The sequence below is a fragment of the Micromys minutus genome (assembly GCF_963924665.1).
Source record: "Micromys minutus genome assembly, chromosome: 16".
In the NCBI taxonomy this organism is placed as follows: domain Eukaryota; kingdom Metazoa; phylum Chordata; class Mammalia; order Rodentia; family Muridae; genus Micromys; species Micromys minutus.
Genome location: NC_137985.1, coordinates 31,872,733 through 31,893,777, shown reverse-complemented (window position 1 = coordinate 31,893,777; position 21,045 = coordinate 31,872,733). Strand labels below are relative to the sequence as shown.

The 21,045-nt window shown below is 44.0% G+C and overlaps 1 protein-coding gene across 3 annotated transcripts in view; it reads right to left on the bottom strand.

The window, feature by feature from the left end:
- Positions 1 to 833: 833 nt before the first annotated feature.
- The window catches only part of SIAE (sialic acid acetylesterase), a 33,432-nt gene continuing 13,220 nt past the window's right edge, over positions 834 to 21,045 (bottom strand). The window contains exons 4-10 of one of the 3 annotated variants that reach the window (XM_080929917.1): positions 19,652 to 19,790; positions 16,419 to 16,677; positions 15,005 to 15,114; positions 14,308 to 14,441; positions 6,333 to 6,490; positions 4,056 to 4,251; positions 834 to 2,757 (exon numbers count right to left, since the gene is read on the bottom strand). In XM_080929917.1, coding sequence (XP_080786043.1) covers positions 2,530 to 2,757; positions 4,056 to 4,251; positions 6,333 to 6,490; positions 14,308 to 14,441; positions 15,005 to 15,114; positions 16,419 to 16,677; positions 19,652 to 19,790 — 1,224 coding nt within the window. In that variant the 3' untranslated portion in view covers positions 834 to 2,529. The remainder of the gene's footprint in view (positions 2,758 to 4,055; positions 4,252 to 6,332; positions 6,491 to 14,307; positions 14,442 to 15,004; positions 15,115 to 16,418; positions 16,678 to 19,651; positions 19,791 to 21,045) is intronic. The other 2 variants (XM_080929918.1, XM_080929919.1) reach the window with 2 other exon arrangements.

Below are 21,045 nucleotides of genomic sequence, written 5' to 3'. Positions count from 1 at the left end.
ATTTTGTGCCTCTTGAAGAGAAAGTCATCTTGACCCATCCCCAGTGTTGGCACATGTTCAGATATGACATTTGAGGGTCGGTCCCCTTCCCCCATATATGCTCATTGTCATTTTAGTTTGACACAATTGGACTTTCTGGACCCTACATATACCATTAAAGGGTGGAGTTAGGGATGGGAGGAGTTGTAAACAATGTCTTTGGAAACAGGCTCTCACTTCTAGTCTTGGCTGGCTTTGAATTCACAGATCTACCTGCCTTTCTATTGCTTGGATAAAAGGTGTGCAGCACCTTTAGGCCTGGCCTAAAATGAAACTTTTAGTTTATCTTTTATTCAGGTTGTAGTCCAATGGGCCGATAATTTTACAAGATAAGAAGAGCATGCTCCAGTAAACAGACACAAAACCACAACTGGTTTGAAGCACCATTCTCCTGTGTCCTCTCTTCTTCCAGTCTGGTAGATGTGCAGCTATGGATAGCCAAGTAACGTGCTGATGTGCAATCCAGTGGAGCATCACAAGTTCACAATTTTTGGACTACAAACCTTAATCCACTAACTGCATACATTTATGAAGTTGCAGGATGCAGTGGCCTATTCCTTTAACCTGAGTACTTTGGAGGTAGAAAAAGGTAGATCTCTGAGTTCAAGGCCAGCCTGGTCCACATAGTGAGTTCCAGGACACCCAGAACTATATAGTCTGAGGGGAAAAATTTAAAAAAAAATAATAATAATAATAATAATAATGAGTAAATGCCTACCTACATCTTTTGAGAAAGTTCACATCCAACTAATATATCAGACATGGAAAGGTTGCTTTCAACTACAGTGTATATTTACATGTGCTATATTTACATACAGAACAAGCCAGGCCAAAGTTCAGCATTGCAGTGTTTCTCCTTCAGTGATGATTTCAGACCGTTCTTACTTCCCTCTTGCTAGTCAGTGATTAATCAGACAGTTAAAAATTCTCTCCATTTGAGGAAATACACAATTCCCACACCATGTTTTAAATTATTCAACCACAAAAAGTTTGAGTCATACATGATTTCATTATCACATGTGCTACATGACACAAAGTATGTACCAGTTATTAGGTGTGAAAGGACCTTGGGCTTTAATACTCTTGTTCAGCGTGGCCAACACCAGGGCTTGGCAGGACAGGCAGGCAGATTTTACTTTTTCTCAGGAACTGATGGTTACTAGATTTGTGTTCTCATGGGGCCAGATACAGAGAAAGCATTCTAAGTTAAATGCAGGTTAGAAGTCCTCAGAGGTCAAAGGCCTCTGCAGAATGTATCGGTTTGGTTTCTTTGTTTTTAACCAAATAAACTCCTGACACATCTCTCTCGCTGTTTCTAATGGCCCCAGAGCCCCAGAGAATGGTGGGAAATCCTTCTTGCTTCAGTTCCCAGTTTCTTACTCAGAGAACAAGAGCTATGCACAGGGCACAGTTATACTCTTTCCCCATACTTCATGATGTAAGTCTATTTCTAACGATTTGACTGGATATATGGATACATCACTAATTATACTTTTATTCCCATTTTCTTGGGGGGTGGGGGGGGGGCCAAGACAGTGTTTCTCTAGGTAACTGGCTGTTCTAGAACTCACTCTGCAGACCAGCTCACCTCTGCCTCCTGAGTGCTGGGATTAGTGTGTGCCCCCAACACTGGACTTATATTTCAGAGCCAGCAGCTGTCTTTAACCAAATGGTGAAGTGCATCGGTGACCTTTGGCTAGCCTGTACTGTTGCTCTATAAGCATGTCCTATAACTCTTTTCAGCCTACCTTCCTTCAGTGGGGATTAGCCTTAGTTGAACTTTTACCTCAGAGACCTACATTTAAGGATGTATTTGCCCCAAGCATGTCTACTACTTCCGTGTGTCCCTGTGCCTGTGATTTCCCTACCCTTTGCCTGAGAACCTACTCTGAGCCCTCTTTATTCCTTAAGTCCTCTCCTTAGCACTTTCTAACATGCAGAGATTCCCATTAGAGTAAGACTAGGCTGAAAACAGTTTTGAAGAGCTTACTGAGGATACAAACGCATGGTCTCTCTAAGGGGACCTAAAAGACTTGTCATGGTGTAAGGTTTGATGAGAAATATTTCAGCTCCACAGAAGGAAACTTCTGTAGCCATTTTCAGGGGGTTGTGAAGAGCACACAAAGCACCAACCCCCACGGCCTCAAGTCTACAGTTCTGGATGAAGGGTGAAAATAGAGCCCTTCACTTCAGTTTCACTCCCACTAATACCAAGGAAGTGAATGCCAGCAAGGCCCAATGTTATAGTTCACAATTAGATCAGCACAGAGTCTTAGGCTAACTAGAGCACAGAGATGTACATTTCAGGTGTCTGTTAGCCAGTACTTATGTCAGAATACAGGAGCAGCCATATGCTAGCTGGGAGCTGTTCAAGGAGGTGTCTAAGGATTCTATCCCATTGCCCTGAGAAACAATTAACAGTCATCATTTAAGTCCTACGTACCCAGTCTAAAGGCCTATATAAAAGAGCGAGTACTGCTCCAAATGTCCTTAGAATCCCCTGTGTGTAATCTGAGCAATGAAGGGAGGAGCTGGCAAGAGACTGCTGGTGTGGTAAACTGCACATTGTTTGTATTCACAGGGCCATGTGCTCCAGGCATAGCGAACAGCAACCACGGTGCCAAGGCAAGCACTGAAATCCAAGATCAGGGTCTGGGTGGAGAAAGTGTTCACAGGAGCTGGAAGCCATTCACACTGACGGTCACTGCAACACGAGATCTAATAAGAGAACAGCAGAAAGGCCAGGCAAGTTAGAAGACTTCCAAAAAACTGGGAACTGCTCTTTCAGATATACTAGAAAGGGGAGATAATGAGGCTACCCAGAGCCAAAGACCAGTTTTCTACAGTAATCAGAACCTGTACCAGACTGGGTGTGGCTGACAGAGCCACAAGTTAATGATAAATGTCCATGTAGGTTAAAAATAGAGCTTGGAAGAGCACTTGCCTAGCACGTATAAGGTCCTGGGTTTGATCTCAGCACCAAAAAAAGAACTGTAATGTTCAAGTGGTTAAACAATTAAAGTTAATTCAATAAAATACTAACTTACTGAGGGAGACAAGGAAGAATAGTCAAGTATTCAGAGAGGACTCTTGAACATTTCTCTAGTGGTCCCTCCCTCCAGACAGCAAAGCCAGCAGGAATGCATGAGGTAAGAACCCAGCTGTGACCTCTAGCACTCCCGGGGGTAGGTACTCAGTATGGACATGACACAAAGCAGCTGTGGCCACTGAACCCTTAGGGTTAGAAAGCAATCCAGAGAAGACATTATCCAAAGGTTAATTCTGTCCTAACCTCAACTGTGGTCCAAAGCCAAGTAAAAAACAGACCAGCTAAAAAAGGGGAGCGTGGTACACAGACTTGAGTCTCTAAATTTACCTTAAGTCTATGTGGAAGGAACCAGAGGACAGATACTGACCGGGTGTCTGACATCTGTCACTACTGTTACATCTGCTGCAGTATCCTCTTTCTACATGTCATCTCCTAGCCTGGTGGCCTCAAGTTTCCCAAAGACACACCCATCTAGGAATGTCTCTACCTTCAACTATAAAAGATTCTAATTCATCTCTTTAATATATGGCCCCAACTCCACAGTCGTGATCCCTGCTGGATAGTGGCAGGAAGCAGACTTGCTACATAATAAACTGGGAGTCGCCAAACTTAAGCTTTTAAAGGAGATGATAAACTCTAAGAATTTCTGGTTTTAGGACAGTGCAACAAAAGAGACAACCAAGGTTTAGGGACTGCAGAGTAATTATAGTTTAACAGATAAAGAGTGAATGAGGCCGTTCTCTGAGCTAAGGTGGCTGCCCTGAGAAAGGAAATAGAAAAGGAATATCGCTTATTAGGGTCTAATTTTCCCTTCTTTGGTTGCACTATCAAACTTATGTGCAAACATGATCAGAGGTGCACATTTGGCTCTCTGAGATGCTGCTTCCCACCACCCTTCCCAGCCGGCATCATCACACCACAGTACCACAGAGATTAACCCCTCTTTTCCTTCCCCTGCCATTCTCACCTCAAATGTCTTGTTATCTTTCCTTCGCACCTGGATTTCCTGATCATATGTGAGGTTGAGCAGCCCACTATGAGCCAAGAGTTCTGTCTTCTTAGGTAGTGGTCCCTGAAAGGTCACATTTTTCTCACCATATGCCACAGCTCGAGCACCCAAGTGCAGGCGATAGGCCACAGTCTGTTTGTCCCGAGGGTGGATGCTACAGCGTAAAAACAAGGGATAGAGGCTTTGAGCTAATAATAACCCATGTTATAAAGCAGGGCATCCAGAGCACACAGGGATAAAATAAATAATTCCTCCAAGATGTACTTATTTTATGTGTGTGAACGTTTTGCCTGCATGTATGTCGTACACATGTGGCGGCCAAGAGAGGGTGTCGGATCATCTGGAAGTGGAGTTACAGTTAGGAGCCACCAAGAAAGTTCTGGGAACCACACTGGGGGCCTCTGGAAGAATGGCAAGTTCCCTAACCACTGAGGCATCTCTTCAGCCCCTAAAATATTTTATTTTATTTTATTTTATTTAAGGAGGAAGAGGAGGAAAGAATTTCTGGGTATGGTGCCACATGCCTATAATTGCAGCGCCTATGAAGCAGAGGCAGAAAGATCACAAGTTCAAGGCCAGTCTAGTCAACATAGTAAGATCATGTCTCAAAATGCTAAAGGAAAAAAAAAAAAGGAGGGGAGGAGGGGCAAAGAAAAAGAGGAAGAAGGAGAAAAAGAAGAAAAAACAAAGGATAAAGCTGGCTGAAATCAATGGTCAGTGGCTAGTGACCTTAAGAACAAAGGTAAGTGCCAACCAGAGATGAAGCTCTGGCCTTCAGTGCCTTTAGAACCCTACAGCAACAGAAGGCGGGACGGAAAAGGAGAGAGAAGGAGGGAGTCTAAGGGAGTGGGAGCATCATGGAAGCAAGGGAAGGGTGGAAAGGGGATAACGTTTGAAATATAAATACATAAAATATTCAATAAAAAGATGTTTTTAAAAATAAAAGGGAGCGGATTGTACAGTTGGGCATACTGTGTGTCAATCTTCTCTGCTGGGATGTTCATCATTTGGGTCTGTCTGCCTTTTATTTGTTCAATAAACATTATCAAGTTCCTTCTATAAAGGTAATATATGAGGCTCCACTTTCCACTTGAAGTCTTGCATCCTGCAACAGTACTCACTGGAGTGGACAACAAACCTGCCACCTTCCGGAGTCTGTGCTAGAATCCACGGTCTGCTCTCAGGAAGGAGCTTACTTCCGTGATTTAGTGATGCAGTGTAAGCATGTGGCATGTGGCATGCTGGCTAGTTTTAGGTTGTCTTGTCACAACTTAAGTCATTTTAGAAAACAGAACCATAAATTGGGAGAATGCTTCCACCAGACTGGCCTGTGGGAAAGCCAGTAATGAATTAATTTTCTTGGTTGATGACTGATGTGGGAGGGTCCAACCCATTGTGGGCAGAGCCACCCCTGGGCCCATGGTCCTGGGTTCTATAAGAAAGCAGGCTAACTAAGCAAGCCATGGGGAGCAAGCCAATAAGCAGCAAGTTCCTACATGGGCTCTGCACCAGCTTCTCTAGGTTCCTGTCCTGCCTAAGTTTCTGCCCTAACTCCCACTGGTGATGGAGTGTGATATAAAACTGTATGCTGGGGCTGGAGAGATGCTGGTTGTGAGTCTCAGCCATTAAAGGCTAGACTCACAATCAAAAATATAAGAACCGTTTGCTGAAATAAACCCTTTCTTTTCCAAGCCACTTTTGGTCATGGTGTTTTCTAACAACATAGAAACCTTCACTGATATATGTATATATTCATATATATTCACTAATATAAGTGCTTCTGGACGACAGAACTTATTTGCTAATATAAGACTTAGAAGTTATGACAGAAGGAAGATAAACTTGGAGACTCATTTTTTAGTGACAGTACTAGGGCTTGAACTCAGAGCTAATGAACTAACTCCCAACACTTTGGAGACTCTTGCTCTGGATCTGTGAGCAAAGTCTCTATTGATCTGCTTTAATGGAGTGTAAACGTGGCTTTTTTTAGTTGTATCAAAGCACTAAAGTGAGTGCAAAGGGGGCTTTGTTTGGTTGACTGGTCAGGGTTCCTTCGAGGAAGGATAGGGTATGGAGAGTTATGTTTTGATTTGAGTTACTGCAGCATATCCCAGCATAGATGCCATCTAAGTTCCAACCCATCATCCAATCCATCCCATTACAAGTGAACATCATAGGGAAAGACTCCAGGCAAAAACACTCACAGGTAACCCAAAGCTGAAGAGACAGCCATACCTCCCAAAAGGTGAGTCTCTGTCACAGAGATCCATAGCGACAGCCATGAAAGTACCGGGCATCTTCAGGTTGGGGACAGAGCCAAAGTCTGCTGTTTGATGCCAGCGGATCTCGGGAAATTTATAATCGGATGAATTCTTTAACACGTATGAAGACAACTAAAAAAAAAAAAGATGCTCTCGTTTCTACTGCTTTGGACCCCTGGATTCTTCTCACTGACACTTTGCTTCTGGTCTGCTGTTTATCCAAACATTTATTCAAGTATTTCCTGAGCACTTCACATTGTTCAGGGTCATCTTCAACAACCACATGGCCTTTTACAATGTACTGTGAGGCTTATTTTTCCTCCTACTTAATCCAGGCTGGCCCTGTGGTTTGCTGATCGAATGCTTTTTTACAAAGCTTGAGTCTTTTACCAGAGACCTTCACTTGTGGCTTCATGCTCTTGAAACCATGTATTGGCCATTAGAAGAAAAAAAAAAGTGCCCAGCTACCTTGTTGGAGAAATTGTAAAGAGAAGAAACCTTGGACAGCTTATGGAGACAGCTAGAAATACCAGCTGAGGGGGCAGTCATTTTAATTCTAAAGCTTTTAATCAAATTATGGCCACACAGCCAGGTAGTGGTGGCACATAGAACTTAGGAGGCAGATGCTACACAGAGAAACCCAGTCTCAAAAATAAATAAAGAAAGAAAGAAAGGAAGAAAGAAAGAAAGAAAGGAAGAAAGAAAGAAAGGAAGGAAGAAGCCAAAATCTCACAACACACAGGGCAGAGATGAGCCAGCCCTTGGAATATAAATAGATTATCATTTTAAGCTACTGATCTAAAGTAATTTGTTGCAAACCAGTAGAGGATGTGCAGCAGAAAGCTAGGCACTGCAGGGAAGCAAAAAAGTCCACTCTATATGTGGCAAGTCGCAAAAAGACTCATTTCTTCACTCTTCTATCCACACCTCCCCAGACTGACTGCTGTTCTTCCCACTATCTACCCACCGATTCTGGGTTCAGCCACAGGGTTTGTTTGGTCCTTTTTGGAAGCTGAGCTTAGTATGTCCGTGCCCAGCCTGTGCTGGTTCTACCTGTGTCTGGTACTTCTGCCATCACCAACAGAGGAAAGCGACTGGGCTAGCCTGCTCTCTAGACAAGGATGAGAGCTGATTTTGTGTGTCAACTTGAGACAGGCTATCATTATCAAAGGGACGAGCCTCGGCTGAGGAAATGCCTCCCTGAGATCCAGCTGGAAGGCATTTTCTAGCGATCGATGAAGGGCACAGCTCAGAGTGGGTGGTGCCATCCCTGGGCTGGTGGTCCTGGATTCTATAAGAAAGCAGGCTGAGCAGGCCGAGAGAAGCAAGCCAGTAAGCAGCATCCCTCCATCAGCGCCTGTCTGGACTTCCTCTGATGAACTGTGGCATGGAAATGTAAGCCACATAAGCCTTTACCTCGACAACTTGCTTTTTTTAGTTTCCTCATGGTATTTCTTCACAGCAATAGAAACTCTAATTAGGACTGCAGTGGAAAGGAACTGTCCATCTAACAAGCCCAGTTCTCTTTCATCTGGAGCTGAGCTCCAGCTAAGCCCCAGAGCTCTGAAGGCCTGGCCAGCCTATGAAAGATCACCCAAACCCCAGTTCCTCTGGTGTGTGAACTATAACATACAGGTTATTCTGAGCCATGGAATTCGAAAGTGATTTGTGTCAAAGTAGCCGGTACAAGTGCTTACAAAGATGTGGTGCTCTGCTAGAGGGCCAGATCCGAGCATAACGTATTTGTGAACACATAAAATGGTACGGATTGGAAACTAAATTGGCGGTACAGAAATTTGAGTATACATTTCAAATATACAGTGATTACTATTGTACAAAGGCATGCCTCAAAGTATATTTAGAAGTTTTTTAAAAAGCAAGCAAAAACTATATGAGAGGCTATCTAAGGAGCCCTGCTTGGAAAAAGAACTGTTTCTTTGAGAAGCCATTCCTGAAGGAGAAGAACGGCTGTTTTGAGAGAGGGTGCAGTCTACTTGGGTGAGGGTTTGTGAGGGAAATGAGAAATTAGAAAGACAGCTGCCCAAGTGTGTGAACGCTGTCGCTGTCTGACTCTCGGAATGATGGGAGCCACTGAGTGTGTGGTGGCTACAGAGCCCTGTGGCTCAGCTGAGAACGTTAAAATGGTCAGCCTTCGGGGACTCTCGGTTCAATGAGAGCCACTGAAACTGCTGATATAGTACAGGTAAGCTGTGAAGATAGCGTGGTGACCGGGCAGAGAGACTGCCCAGGAAGCACTGTGCTGTTTGTTACCTCCCTTCGAAGTGGAATATCCACAAAAGTGCACATACTGAAGAACTGGTCCTCAGTCCGTGGTGCTGGAAAGGAGGTAAAAGAATCTTTAAGAGATGGGGTCTAGTAGGAGGAAGGGAGTCATTGGGGAGTTGACTTCAAGGTGGATATTAAGATGCCAGTCTCTTTCCCCAACCTCTAGGTACCATAAAGTGAGGAAGCTTCTCTAACATATACCCTATAAGGACGATAACAGGACCCCAAGTCACAGGCTGCAATCTGACCAAAACAAGTCATTGTCCTGCTAAGTTGACTTGTCTCAGGCACTCATTACGGTGGCAAAATAGACAGACAGGCAGACAGGCAAACAGACAGACAAACAGACAGATGCAAGCACCCAAGCTAGACCTTTCTAGTGGGATAATAACGGGCATGAGATGCTCAGAAATGACTATTGGACAAAGGGCTCCAGAGAAAGCATTAAGTACATAGCTTAAAATCAGTAACATTTGCATTAACTTTTTGGGATCTAGGGCAACTCACCAAAGACAACCAGAATGTGTGGACAATATTGTTCTAGAAAGAGCCTTTGAAGGATCAACAGCTGGGGTAGTATCAGTCAGTCCATTCATTCATTCTCTTAACAAAGGTTTACTTCATTCAGGCACCAACCTCACCAAGAAGATAGGGTAGGGAACAAAACAAAATTACTGCAAATTTTTACAAGATCATATTCCAGAGGAGAGACATGACCAGTGAACAAAATAAGACAAATGTGGTAACTCACCTTATCATCAAGAAAATAATAGGTATACTGAAATATATATATGTGTGTGTGATAAACATTATATATTTTACATATATATTGTAGAAAAGAGAGAGTTCCGGGGCTGAACAAAACAACAACACAAGAGAGACCAAGCTATGTGAATACTGAAGCATGTTAGGAAGAATTCTAAGATGATACACTCTGACTCTTATATGACCCTTATATCTTCATATGATATTACATCCTCTGTGGGACAGACCTTAGCTTGCTGCTCACCAGCAGACTATGGTAATGGGATGTTACTCCAATGATTGCATCCTGTCACATGGCAAAGAATGCATTTGCAGATGTAATATTGCTAACCAGTTGTCTTCAAGATCACTAAAAGGGAGGAAAGCTTGGTGAGCCTGAGCAAGTCAGGGGTGCCTTTCAGAGAAGGTCTGGAGCCTTGGGGTGGCCCTGCTGCCCTTTAGAAATCTGAATGCCTTAAATCCTATAGCAGCTTCAAGAAAATTAACTTTGCCAACAATCATGGGAGCTTAGACAAGAACCCAAGTCTCAGAGGAGGCTCCAGCTCTGCCAGACACCATTTCTGTAACCACAAGCAGAGGATGTAGCTAAGCCATCTGTGTCCCAGCTCACACCACACTCACGGGAATTGCAAGATAATAAATAAATATATGTTGGATAGTTTTAAAATGCTAAATATAGTATCATGTCGCAATAGAAAATAAACATTTTGCAGGCAGGAGAAAAAGAATTAAAGAAGTTAAAGTCAGAGTATGCCTGGTGTACTTAAGGGGGAAACAATCAGACAGCCAGTATGAGTCAAATGGAATAGGCAGAGAGCACTGGAAAGTAAGGTCAGAGGTGATGGGAGCAAAGCCTACTTGGCCTTGTTAGCATCAGTTGCCACTCAGTGGGTGGGAGTACAGTGGACCCTTGACTGATATTGAGAATGTCCTAAGGAGGAAGAGTCAGGTAGAAGCAAGAAGGAAAGCTCTGATAGGAAACAGCAAGTCAAGGGAGAGTCTCTGGCTAGTGAAGGAGCAGTCAGGGTAAGTGCTCCAGCCCATTCAGTGAGCAGGCAGTAGGACTGACTTCTTCACGATGAAAGTTGATAGACTGCAAAAGACAGAGGCTCCTGGAAGATCCTCTACCCAGTCAAAGTACTGAGAACAAATGACCATTGAATGCCAAGCATAAATTCAAGGCCTGCAAGAATTCCTTCCAAAGGTCAGGGCGCATTGAGGAAGAAGCAGAGAAAAGAATGTATGAGTCAAAGGAAGGGCGTACCTTTAGAGGAATGGACCGCTAACTTCTAATTCTAACATGGACAAAAACTGCAAAGTTTTTACAAGATCACTTTCCAGAGGAGAGACACAACCAATAAACAAAATAAGAAAAACGTGATAACTCACTTTATCAACAAGAAAATAATATGCATACTAGGACGTGATGTGTGTGTGTGTGTGTGTGTGTGTGTGTGTGTGTGTGTCAGGAGTGTGTGGTGTGTGTGTGGTGTGTGTGTGTGTGTGTGTGACAGGAGTGTGTGTGTGTGTGTGTCTGTGTGTGTGTGTGTGTCAGGAGTGTGTGGTGTGTGTGTGGTGTGTGTGTGTGTGTGTGTGTGTGTCAGGAGTGTGTGGTGTGTGTGTGGTGTGTGTGTGTGTGTGTGTGACAGGAGTGTGTGTGTGTGTGTCTGTGTGTGTGTGTGTGTCAGGAGTGTGTGGTGTGTGTGTGGTGTGTGTGTGTGTGTGTGTGTGTGTCAGGAGTGTGTGGTGTGTGTGTGGTGTGTGTGTGTGTGTGTGTGACAGGAGTGTGTGTGTGTGTGTGTGTGTGTGACAGGAGTGTGTGGTGTGTGTGTGTGTGTGTGTGTGTGTGTGTGTGTGTGTGTATTCTGGGGCTGAACAAAGACAACATAAGAGAGAGAAAACTGTGGATACTGAAGCATGTTAGGAAGAATTCTAAAATAATACACTCTATGTGTGAATCTAAGGATAAACACACCTTTACATTGTATGTGAGTTACACTGGAACTCACAACTCACTATGTCTGTGACTGCCTGCACAAGAGCTGTAAAAGACTGGGCTTATCAACACTATCATAAAAATGGAAGAGGCTCGTGGAGCCCCCTCCCCCTCCCTCTCCCCTTCCTCTGAGGATTTACATGTAGTTAACAGTTGATAACAAGGAGAGATATTTTCTTTAGTGAAGTAGCTACTGGGAAGGCACCCATGCTCCTGTAAACAAACCTTCACCCACGATTCTGAATTGGGACATGGACGGACACAGACATACGCATATACTCTCACACACATACACACTCAAACACATACAAGACATGAAAATAGAAGAGGGGCTACCTGGGAAGAGAAGCAGGATTAGCAGGAGTGACAGGGGACAAGAGAGAGTGGTGGGGTGAATGTGACCAAAGAAAATGTCCTAATGAAAGCTACCATTCTACATAACTAATACACCATAATAAACGATCAAATAAAAAGGAAGAAAAAAGCCTTTCCACTGCTGTGACATAGTACTTCCTATTTCTTTCTTAGTTTTCTGGTTCTTTGATTTAGACAGCATCTTCTTCCAGTCCTAGTTCTAGCCAATGAAAGACATCCACCTACTCTGTCCCTCTCACAAACATGATCTAACAACAAGTCAGACCACAGTCTGGCCAGAATCCAAATTGTCGTTTGACACTATTTCAGAACGCCTGACCCCGTCGGAGAAGCTGCGTCCTACACAGACAGTTCTACCCAGTCTGACTCATGCTGTCCAGAAAAAGACTCACAGCATCATGTGGCCAGATGAAACTTTCAGGATGTTTTCTGCATTGTGAGTGATGAGTGAGACATTAGGGAAACAGAAAGGTTGAAACAGGGATGAGCAAGAGTCTTGACTATGGCACAGAATTAAAGGAACATTCCAGTTTCTCTCGTTAAGATTCTTAACATGCAGATATGTCTTAACATAGGAAATGACAAACTGTGCTTCACACCAGAATCTCACAAAAACTGAAAGAAGAAGGCTGAGGAAACAGCTCAGCCAACAAAGGGCTTGCATGGAAAAGTTTGATCACCAGCACACACGTTCCAGCACTGTGGGAGCAGAGACAGCATTCCAGGCTGCCGAGTGACTTTATCTCAAAAACTGATGGACAGCAACTGACCAATCATACCCAAAGTTGTCCTCTGGCCTTCTACATGCAAGTACATGCACCAACACACACACACACACACACACACACACACGTACACACGCGCACAAAGATCTAATGGGTCATTCCATCTTCTTTCAATGCAAGGGCTTTAAATGGAACCAGATTCACCAGCAAGTGTCATAATAGGAATAAACCAACAAAGTCACTAGAAACAACCCAAAGCTCAACACACAGACCCTCCACAATCAGCCCTTCTTTCCTCAAAATGGCAGTTGACTCAATAAGCCTTAATTGTCCACTGCCAGCACTACTGCACCCTGGCCACATGGGGGCACCAGCATACTCCACACCCAAATGAAATGCTTCTGTTTTTTTCCTGATCAGAAAAGTACAGAGAAGCAGGGTTCAGCCTCCCGTGGTGCTTCTTACAAATACAAAGGCTAATGAAGATAAGTAACTGCCAAACAAACAAACAAACAAAAAAACCCACAAAACTAGTCACAGTCAAAAGATGTTACAAATAACAGTTTTCAATCTGTTCCTCCGAGGTCTCTTTTAAGGCCAACCCCCAGATCTTTCTTCTCTCCCTAACCAAGACTCTGAATAAGCACAAGTAGTTTCCTAAGATCCAAGCGGAGGCCTAGGACAGTGTAAGAAACAAAGAGCATGTATGATCCCTGGAAGACAGTGAATATGGTAAATTCTAGACGGTGGGGGTAATAATAAGTCAGGGGAATGTGGGGAAGTTAACATGATTGTTTGGTTATCAGTTGGCTATGCAGCAGAGCCAGCCACAGACCGCCTAAGATGCACAACCCTGCTCAACATGGGACAGTCCACATTCTTACATTCGGTGGCTGAAGGTACAGTTATACAAATTCATAATTTTAACAAAAAATGAGGATTGGATATATTTTGACCCAGCAATTTCATTTCTGGGAATTTATCTTATGGCAATAATTAAGCTACAAGAAATCTGGGCTGGAGAGATGGCTCAGCAGTTAAGAGCCCTGGCTGCTCTTCCAGAGGTTCTAAGTTCAATTCCCAGCAACCACATGGTGGCTCACAACCATCTGTAATGGATCTGATGCCCTCTTCTGGTGTGTGTCTGAAGACAGCAACAGTGTACTCATAAACATAAATTAATCAAAAAAAAAAAAAAAAAGAAAAGAAAAAGAAAAGAAAAAAAAAATCTGCTGTCAGGAAAATAACATGCCATGGTTTGTAAATGCCAAATAATGAAAACCACTTAGCACCCATTCATTAAAAACTCATTTAAATGTGTTACAATGCATCCACATTTCAGAATACTTTGTAATCATGACAAACCACATTGAAGAATAATTTCTATTGGCATGAAAAGGGCTTAAAACACAATATGAAGAGAAAAAACAACTACACACAAAGTTTTTTTGTTTGTTTGTTTGTTTTCTTGAGTTCTCAATAGTCTTAGCTTTGTGGTGGTGGTAGTTTGAGATTGTTTTTTGATTTTTTTTTTTTTTTTTTTTTTTTTGGTTTGGGTGTCTCTTTTGTCTTTTAAAGTTTTTTCAGTGGAACTGGGGTGCTTTTATAATAAGAAAGATTTGTTGTTTATTAACATTTTTGAAAAGGTAATTATCTTGTCAGTAAGTGCATGTGAATTAGTAGACAGCTCGGAGCCAGCGCACGCTGTGAGGACAAACATGGGACTGCAAACCCCTACAGAGACAGTGCACACAGCCCACCATCCACACATGCCCATAAACTCCCTTCCTCTGAACACATACCTGGACAAACCCAAACGGAAAGAAACGCTCTGTCTGACCCTGCGAGCTGGAGTGGAAGGTCTGGCGCCAGTCTGCAATGAGTGCGGGAAACATGCAGGAGTACAGGTCCCTGTTATAGTTAGCATTGGCCTCTCCTAAAAAGAGAGAGAGAGAGAGAGAGAGATACAGATATTTAAAAATTGGGAGGATTTTGGTGTAGACACTTGAAAATGTCTTTCATTTTCTTGTCTCCCATCCATACCCTGAGGGAGTGGCCTTCCATGCCTTCAGGTTGACATCAGAGGCATCAGCCGGCATGGTACAAGTGGAAGTTTCTAAAGAGCCTGACCTCTGGGATTGGCTCTCTCTACATGCTCCTGGAACTCTTCTACCACAATGGGAATGGACTACAAGTGTGAGCCAATCTGCTAAAGACCAGGCCACACGAGACTCACAATGTCCAGCACACTGTCCCCAGTCAATGAATATAAGAGACAGGCCATCTTCTGCCCTCCAGACACCAGATAACTTAGCAGGTAGCCAAGGACAAAGCAGAGAACCCAGCTGAAGCAGCAGACGGGAGAACCACTCTGCTAACCCAGAGGAAAGAAGGCTAAAGAAAATGATAAACTGACAGGGTTGTGAAACCATGAACTCCTTGGGACCCTTTGTTACACAGCAAAAGCTAACTGACACAATGGAGAACGGGCAAGCTCACCCTGATACCACACCACCCCTTTCAAAGTCATGTTTTGCAGTGGGTGGATCATGGCATTCCAGAGGACAGAGTGTGTTGTTGGTCCAGACACACGATCAGATGGAACAAACCTGAAATCAGCAAGATGAACGAAGTCAGCAATCACAAGACAGTCAGCCTGCTCGTGTTCACTTGGACAAACCTCACACAAAAACAGCCCAGAGGCATTCCAGTCTGTTGCATTATACTTGAAAAATGTGGGAACAGTCTCAGAATTTCACCAGGTTCTTCTGGGGGCAAGTGTAGCAATTGCTTCTGTATGAGTCAACAGAGGGCCACGCCAGTCAGAGGGAGGGCTGATTTACACACAATAAATTTAGCTAACTCAGTAGACAGACTAGCTCTAGTTTAAATGTGCAGCTTTGGGCAGTGATGGTGTGATGATTTTTTATAGAGCTAAACCATTGTAAACAGGCTTAAGTCTTTTTGCAAGATAAATTCCAGCAATGGCATTACTGAGTCAAAAACCATTTTGTTTTAATTTTGGATATGGTCCCAGACTTCTGTGGGATACATGTATGCGTTTAGCTTTGCAGTAGCTGTAGATGAAAATTCCCACTTTCCCACTCCATCCCACTCCCCTCCATGGAGATCTGATGGGCCCGGCTTTAAAACCCCCCACCACATATCACTGTCCTTCCTACTCTACGAAAAGCCATTCCTTTTCTCCAAACTTAATATTTCCATCCCACCCACACTCAGGCAAAGATTTATCCAAATACCCAAACTGTACTAAGAAAACAATCCTCCTCCTCCTCCCAGAAGCCCTCCCAGAGTGAGTGAGACAGTGCTCACGACAGCAGAGCTCACAGCATACCTGTTCGTCTCCATTTGCATACGCTATCGGGTTTTGTTTGTTTGCTTTTCTAACTAGTTCTTTCTCTTCTGAAATATTCTTCCCACCCAGCTTTTCCCAAGCAGCCTTTCATACTCTGTACACTAACATATTTTTAAATATATATTTATGCATTCATCCTTCCTGTCTGGCAGTTTACTCTGGAGGGAAGATAGCACGGTGGCTAGGAGGAGCCCAGGCGTTGGAGGCAGACTGGCCTACTTGACTAGTCCCACGCACAAGCCAGGTCCTGATCTTCTCTGGGACTTGGTGTCTTTAGCTGTGGTACAGTAGCAGGATGTACACTTTAGAGAAGTGTTCGGAGAACCAGATGAACTAGTGAAGATAAAGAGCCTTGAGCAGTACCCTCCATAGAAAACGGTCAGCAAGCACTTGGCTCCTGCTGTTACTGACTTAGACGAGTGTAATCCCCTCTCGACTTGTTTCCGGATGGCTGTACTTGCTCATGACAACACTTGCCCTGTGCACGAATCAACTCCTTACACTCAAGACAAACACGGACATTCAGCACACACTCACCTCCTAAGAGGGCATGAGGCCTTGTGACTCTCACAGCCATTCCTCATGGGCTTTATCCCAGACTGAAGGACTCTTTCATCCCTTCTATCAGGGACTCCACAGGTTTTCAGTACCCTTCTGGATGACCAGGCTTCAATGGGTGTCCCACCCCAACTGGAGGAGACCAGTCCGATGGGATATTGCAGAGTATCATACAGGTACCGCCCGAAGAGCCAGCACACTGCAGACATGTAAGTGAAACTTCCATGACCCAGGTTTCCTGTGCAAAGAAATGGTTACAGGGAAAGTCGGGAGCAGAGCAGGGGATTTACCAACAGGAGCTGTGACATGGGCTGAGCCGGCAATGGGCTCCTTTCTAGGACCTTCAAACACAGGGCAAGATGAGGGGTAAGGACAAGATACAGCCCAGAGTGAAGCATGACTTCCAGCGTTCCCCTGAGGAGGAGTCTTTTCCACAGGGGAAAATGACAGTGCCCGTGACAGCTCTGCTTGATTGCTCTGCAGTTGGCTTGTTTGCTTGTTTGTTTGTTTTTCCGTTGCTCACAACGCTTTTTGCCCATAATGAGGAAACGAGAGCTCTCAGTCTGGCAGGAAGGCAAACGGAAACAACTATGTCGTTGCCTGAACATAAATAATTCACTTACATAATCAGGGATCCAAAACTCTTTTGCAGAACCCCAGCCCCTCAGGCACAGCAGAATCCAGGAACATTAAGTCCTCCTCAATAGATCAGCGGCACAAAACCTGCAAGGCCCCTTTTCCACCTTATATCCCCCGCCCCCAAACGTAAGGCAAACAGCCAGTGGGTAGAGAGGAGATGTGTTTTTCTTCCGGGTGATGTATGATCACCCATGGTTAAAGAAATGAAAATGTGGACACATACATGCTGAGGAACCCAGCACAAAGGGAGACACAGCGACCATAACCAGTTTTGCGTTTTCACCAGTCGAATCTCTTTCAACTGTTCATAGTTCCAGGAACCAACACAAGCTGGTGTATGTAAGTTCCATACTACAGGAAGTTGAAGGGGGAGGGGAAGATGGAAACACACAGGGACAGGATCAGTGCAAACCAGTACTTAGTAAAAACCTACTGTACCTGAGGCACTTGGTTTAGTCCTGTAAAGGACCCAAACCCAAGAAGTACAGTAGGAGAAAATCAGATCAATTTCAGACAAATTAGAATTGATAGAGCACCTACTGTGTGTCCAGAACTACAGAGTGGTTGAGATACAGCAATGAAAGAGACACAAAAAGCCTCTCTCTTCATGATTCTAAAGCTTACTGAATAGGTCAGGTGATTAGCTAAATAAAATAAATGGTGAAGTAAGAAATACAAGTTTTAGCAGGAGTTAACGACAAAGAGGAGCCTGATGTCCTCCCTCTCTGCACAGCCCCTATCAATCACTTCCTGTAATAAGACGTTCCGTGTTTCCCTCTGGTGGTCTGAGTGAGACTGGGTGCCATAGGCTCATATATCTGAATGTTTAGTTATCAGTTAGTTGAACTGTTTGGCAAAGATTAGATGTGGCCTTTGTAGGTGTGTCACTGAGAGTGGGCTCTGAGGTTTCACAAGTTCCTGCCAGGCCCATTCTTTCTCGTCCTTATTCATTCTTTCTGCCTCTCTCTCTCTCTCTCTCTCTCTCTCTCTCTCTCTCTCTCTCTCTCTCTCTCTCTCTCTCTCTCTCTTGCCTCCTAATCAGGATGGAGCTATCAGCTACGTCTCCAGTACTGTGCCTACCTTTAACCACATTCCCTGCCATAATGAAAATGGTCTAACCCTCTGAAGCTGTAAGCAAACCCCCAATTAAAATGTCATCATCTATAAGTTGCCTCGGTCATGGTATCTCACTTCATTCACAACTGTGTCTCTAGTGTCTAGGATATAATCAGGAAATATGTGTGCAGTAGTGTTAGATGGCTGTGAGTAGCTAGTTAAAGGCAGACCTACTGACTAGTAGGTAGAGGAGAAAGGTAAAAAGGATAAAAAGAGATTAAGAGACCTGAGGCTAAGCAAGAATTTGTTTATTTATTTATTTGTATGTACAGTATGTGTCTGCATGTGCACACGTGCACATTGTGTTGTGATATGCAAGTATGTATGTGCACATATGTGGAAGCCAGAGGTCAATGCCAGGTGTCTTCCTCAATCATCCTCTACCTCATTCATTCATTCATTCATTTCTTTGAAATTGCCTCTCAGTATTTATTTGGCTAGGTTGGCTGGCCAGTAACCCCCAGAGGTCACTTTTGTCGCTGCCTCCCCTGTGATGAAATGACAGACACATGCTGCCACCGCCGCCTTTTAAATAAAGGCTGGGTTCTGAATTCAGGTTCTGGTGCTTACACGGCAAGCCATTACCTACAGAGTAAACTGTTTCCCCGGGCAGTTAAAGCACATGCCTTTAATTCCCTTTAATCCCCTTTCTTCCCAGTACTCTGCAGGCAGAGGCAGGTGGATGGATCTCTGAGTTTGAGGCTAGCCTAGTCCTCAAAGCAAGTTCCTGGACAGCCAGGGTCACACAGAGAAACCATGTTTAGAATAAAACAAAACAAAAACAGACCAAAACAAAAAGAGCGAACCCTGTGCAGGCAACGAAAAGGATGAAAACAAAAGACACTCCACAAACTGGGAAGCAAGTCATGAGCTTGCTGAGAAGGGGGCTGATTATATTTGCCTTTGTCTTGTTTCCTGGAAATAAAGAACAAGGCCGAACCCTCGCAGCAGGAACTGTGTCCCCTGCACTGGCTGCTGTGTCCTTGGACTAGTGCAGAGCCTGCCGAAGAGGAGGGAGAGCCATAAAAAACAGATTCTGTGTTTCTCCTGTAAAGAGAAATGGAGAATAAAGCCCGAGGCAAGACAGAAGACTCTGAAGGGAGCTGGAGGAGATCCGAGTTCACTCTGAGAGGACAGTGAGATGTCCTCAGACACAGGTAGGGGAGTGGGGGAACAGAGCGGGTTACCATGATGGAGGAAGACCCTGACCCACCTCATGTTGAACAGCATCAGTACTGTTCTCAGGAAAAAGGAAGAGCCAAAGGAAAAACTCAGTGGGGAAGATTCGGGGTGAATACTTAGGAAGAAACTTGTAACTATGATCACCAGAGATGGGGTCGAAACCAAATAGGAATAAAAGGATACTTCTGTAATAAGTAGAAACTAATTCAAGGGCTATAGATTCTACCTAAGTCACTAACCCATTGCCCAGAGGGCTTCCTGAGGCACTCACTCACCTGCAGTGGGCTTGGACCATGACAGGTCAACCTTATCAAGGTCAGTCAGCTCCTCCTCTGCCTGGGTAAGGGAGACAGAGAAGATGCGCACAGACTGGTAGGCAGCAGTGTTAGACAACTCCTTTGAGGCGTTAAAGATCTAGAAGACATCAGAGGGTCAGTCAATCTGACAGAGAGCAAACTGGCTTACAGTGACTCCGTCAACATATCTCCTAATCCACAGAATTCCTTCTGACACTTGGATAGGCAGAGAATAAGTGAATAGCCAAAATCAGTAATGGGGTGGACTGAAACACCTGGATCCAGATGTTTCTGTCCAACGGGGGCAATGAGATGAATCACATTCCAGAAGACAGTTTACAGCAGGTCTATCCTGGACAAGAGCAGCTGTGTAAGGATGATGCTAAAGAACACTATGAATTACATCATTATCTTTTTTCACTAAAGGTTCTGGAGACTGAACTTAGTACCTAGTAAATGCCAGGAAAACCCTTAACCACTATGGTTTATCTCGAAACCCATAGATTACTTTAATTCAAAACTAAAAGGTTTGTTCCTCTCCTAACTGATATCTGATAACACAAAGCATTGGAATTAACATTGGTATTTAGGAAGTGTCTGTGGAGACAATTTAAAAGAGACCATGACCTATGTAATCTATATACCATACAAAAAAAAACAAAAGACCAGATCCCAAAGAAATACACCAAAGAAATGTGGCAACTAGGTTATTCCCACCTTAGTCCTGGAGAGTAGTTACCAAGAAAAAAGGTTGGCAACTGAGGTAATCTGAAAAGTGATATGCAGAGGAAGGCTTTTAACAGAGAGAAATGTGTCTGTCCAAAGAAACCACATCTCCCCAAGCCACTTCATGAACCCTCATGGCACAGTGGCCTGGGGTTATTCTGGGCAAGAATGTGTGCACCATACTGAGTGACTTACTTATTGGGTCTGCTGAGCCCCATTGCACTACAAGCTTAGGATACCACTATTTCCTTTCATCTTGGTTTTCTTGCATTGTAGTTGGGTTGTTGGGTTGTTTGGGGTTACTGCTGGGTTGTTGTTGGGTTGTTGGGTTGTTGGGGTTACTGCTAGGTTGTTGTTGGGTTGTTGTGTTTTTAGTATTATTGATTTTAAAAAAGAATAGATGGACAGTATCTTGTGTTGCTTTTGTATCTGTTTTCTCTTGAGTCCTCTCTATCCCCCACAGCAGTCCAGTTTCACTAAACAAAGGGCCAAAAGGATCACGAAGAAGCCCAGTTACGATTTGCCTAAGGGAACTGGCTCTCCAGCTGAGTCCGGCTGCCACTGCAAAGCCCAGGAGGCAAGTACACTTCCACTGGCCTTCAGCCACAGAAGCTGCAGCCGCTTTGCTTTCCCTCCCACCCACCACA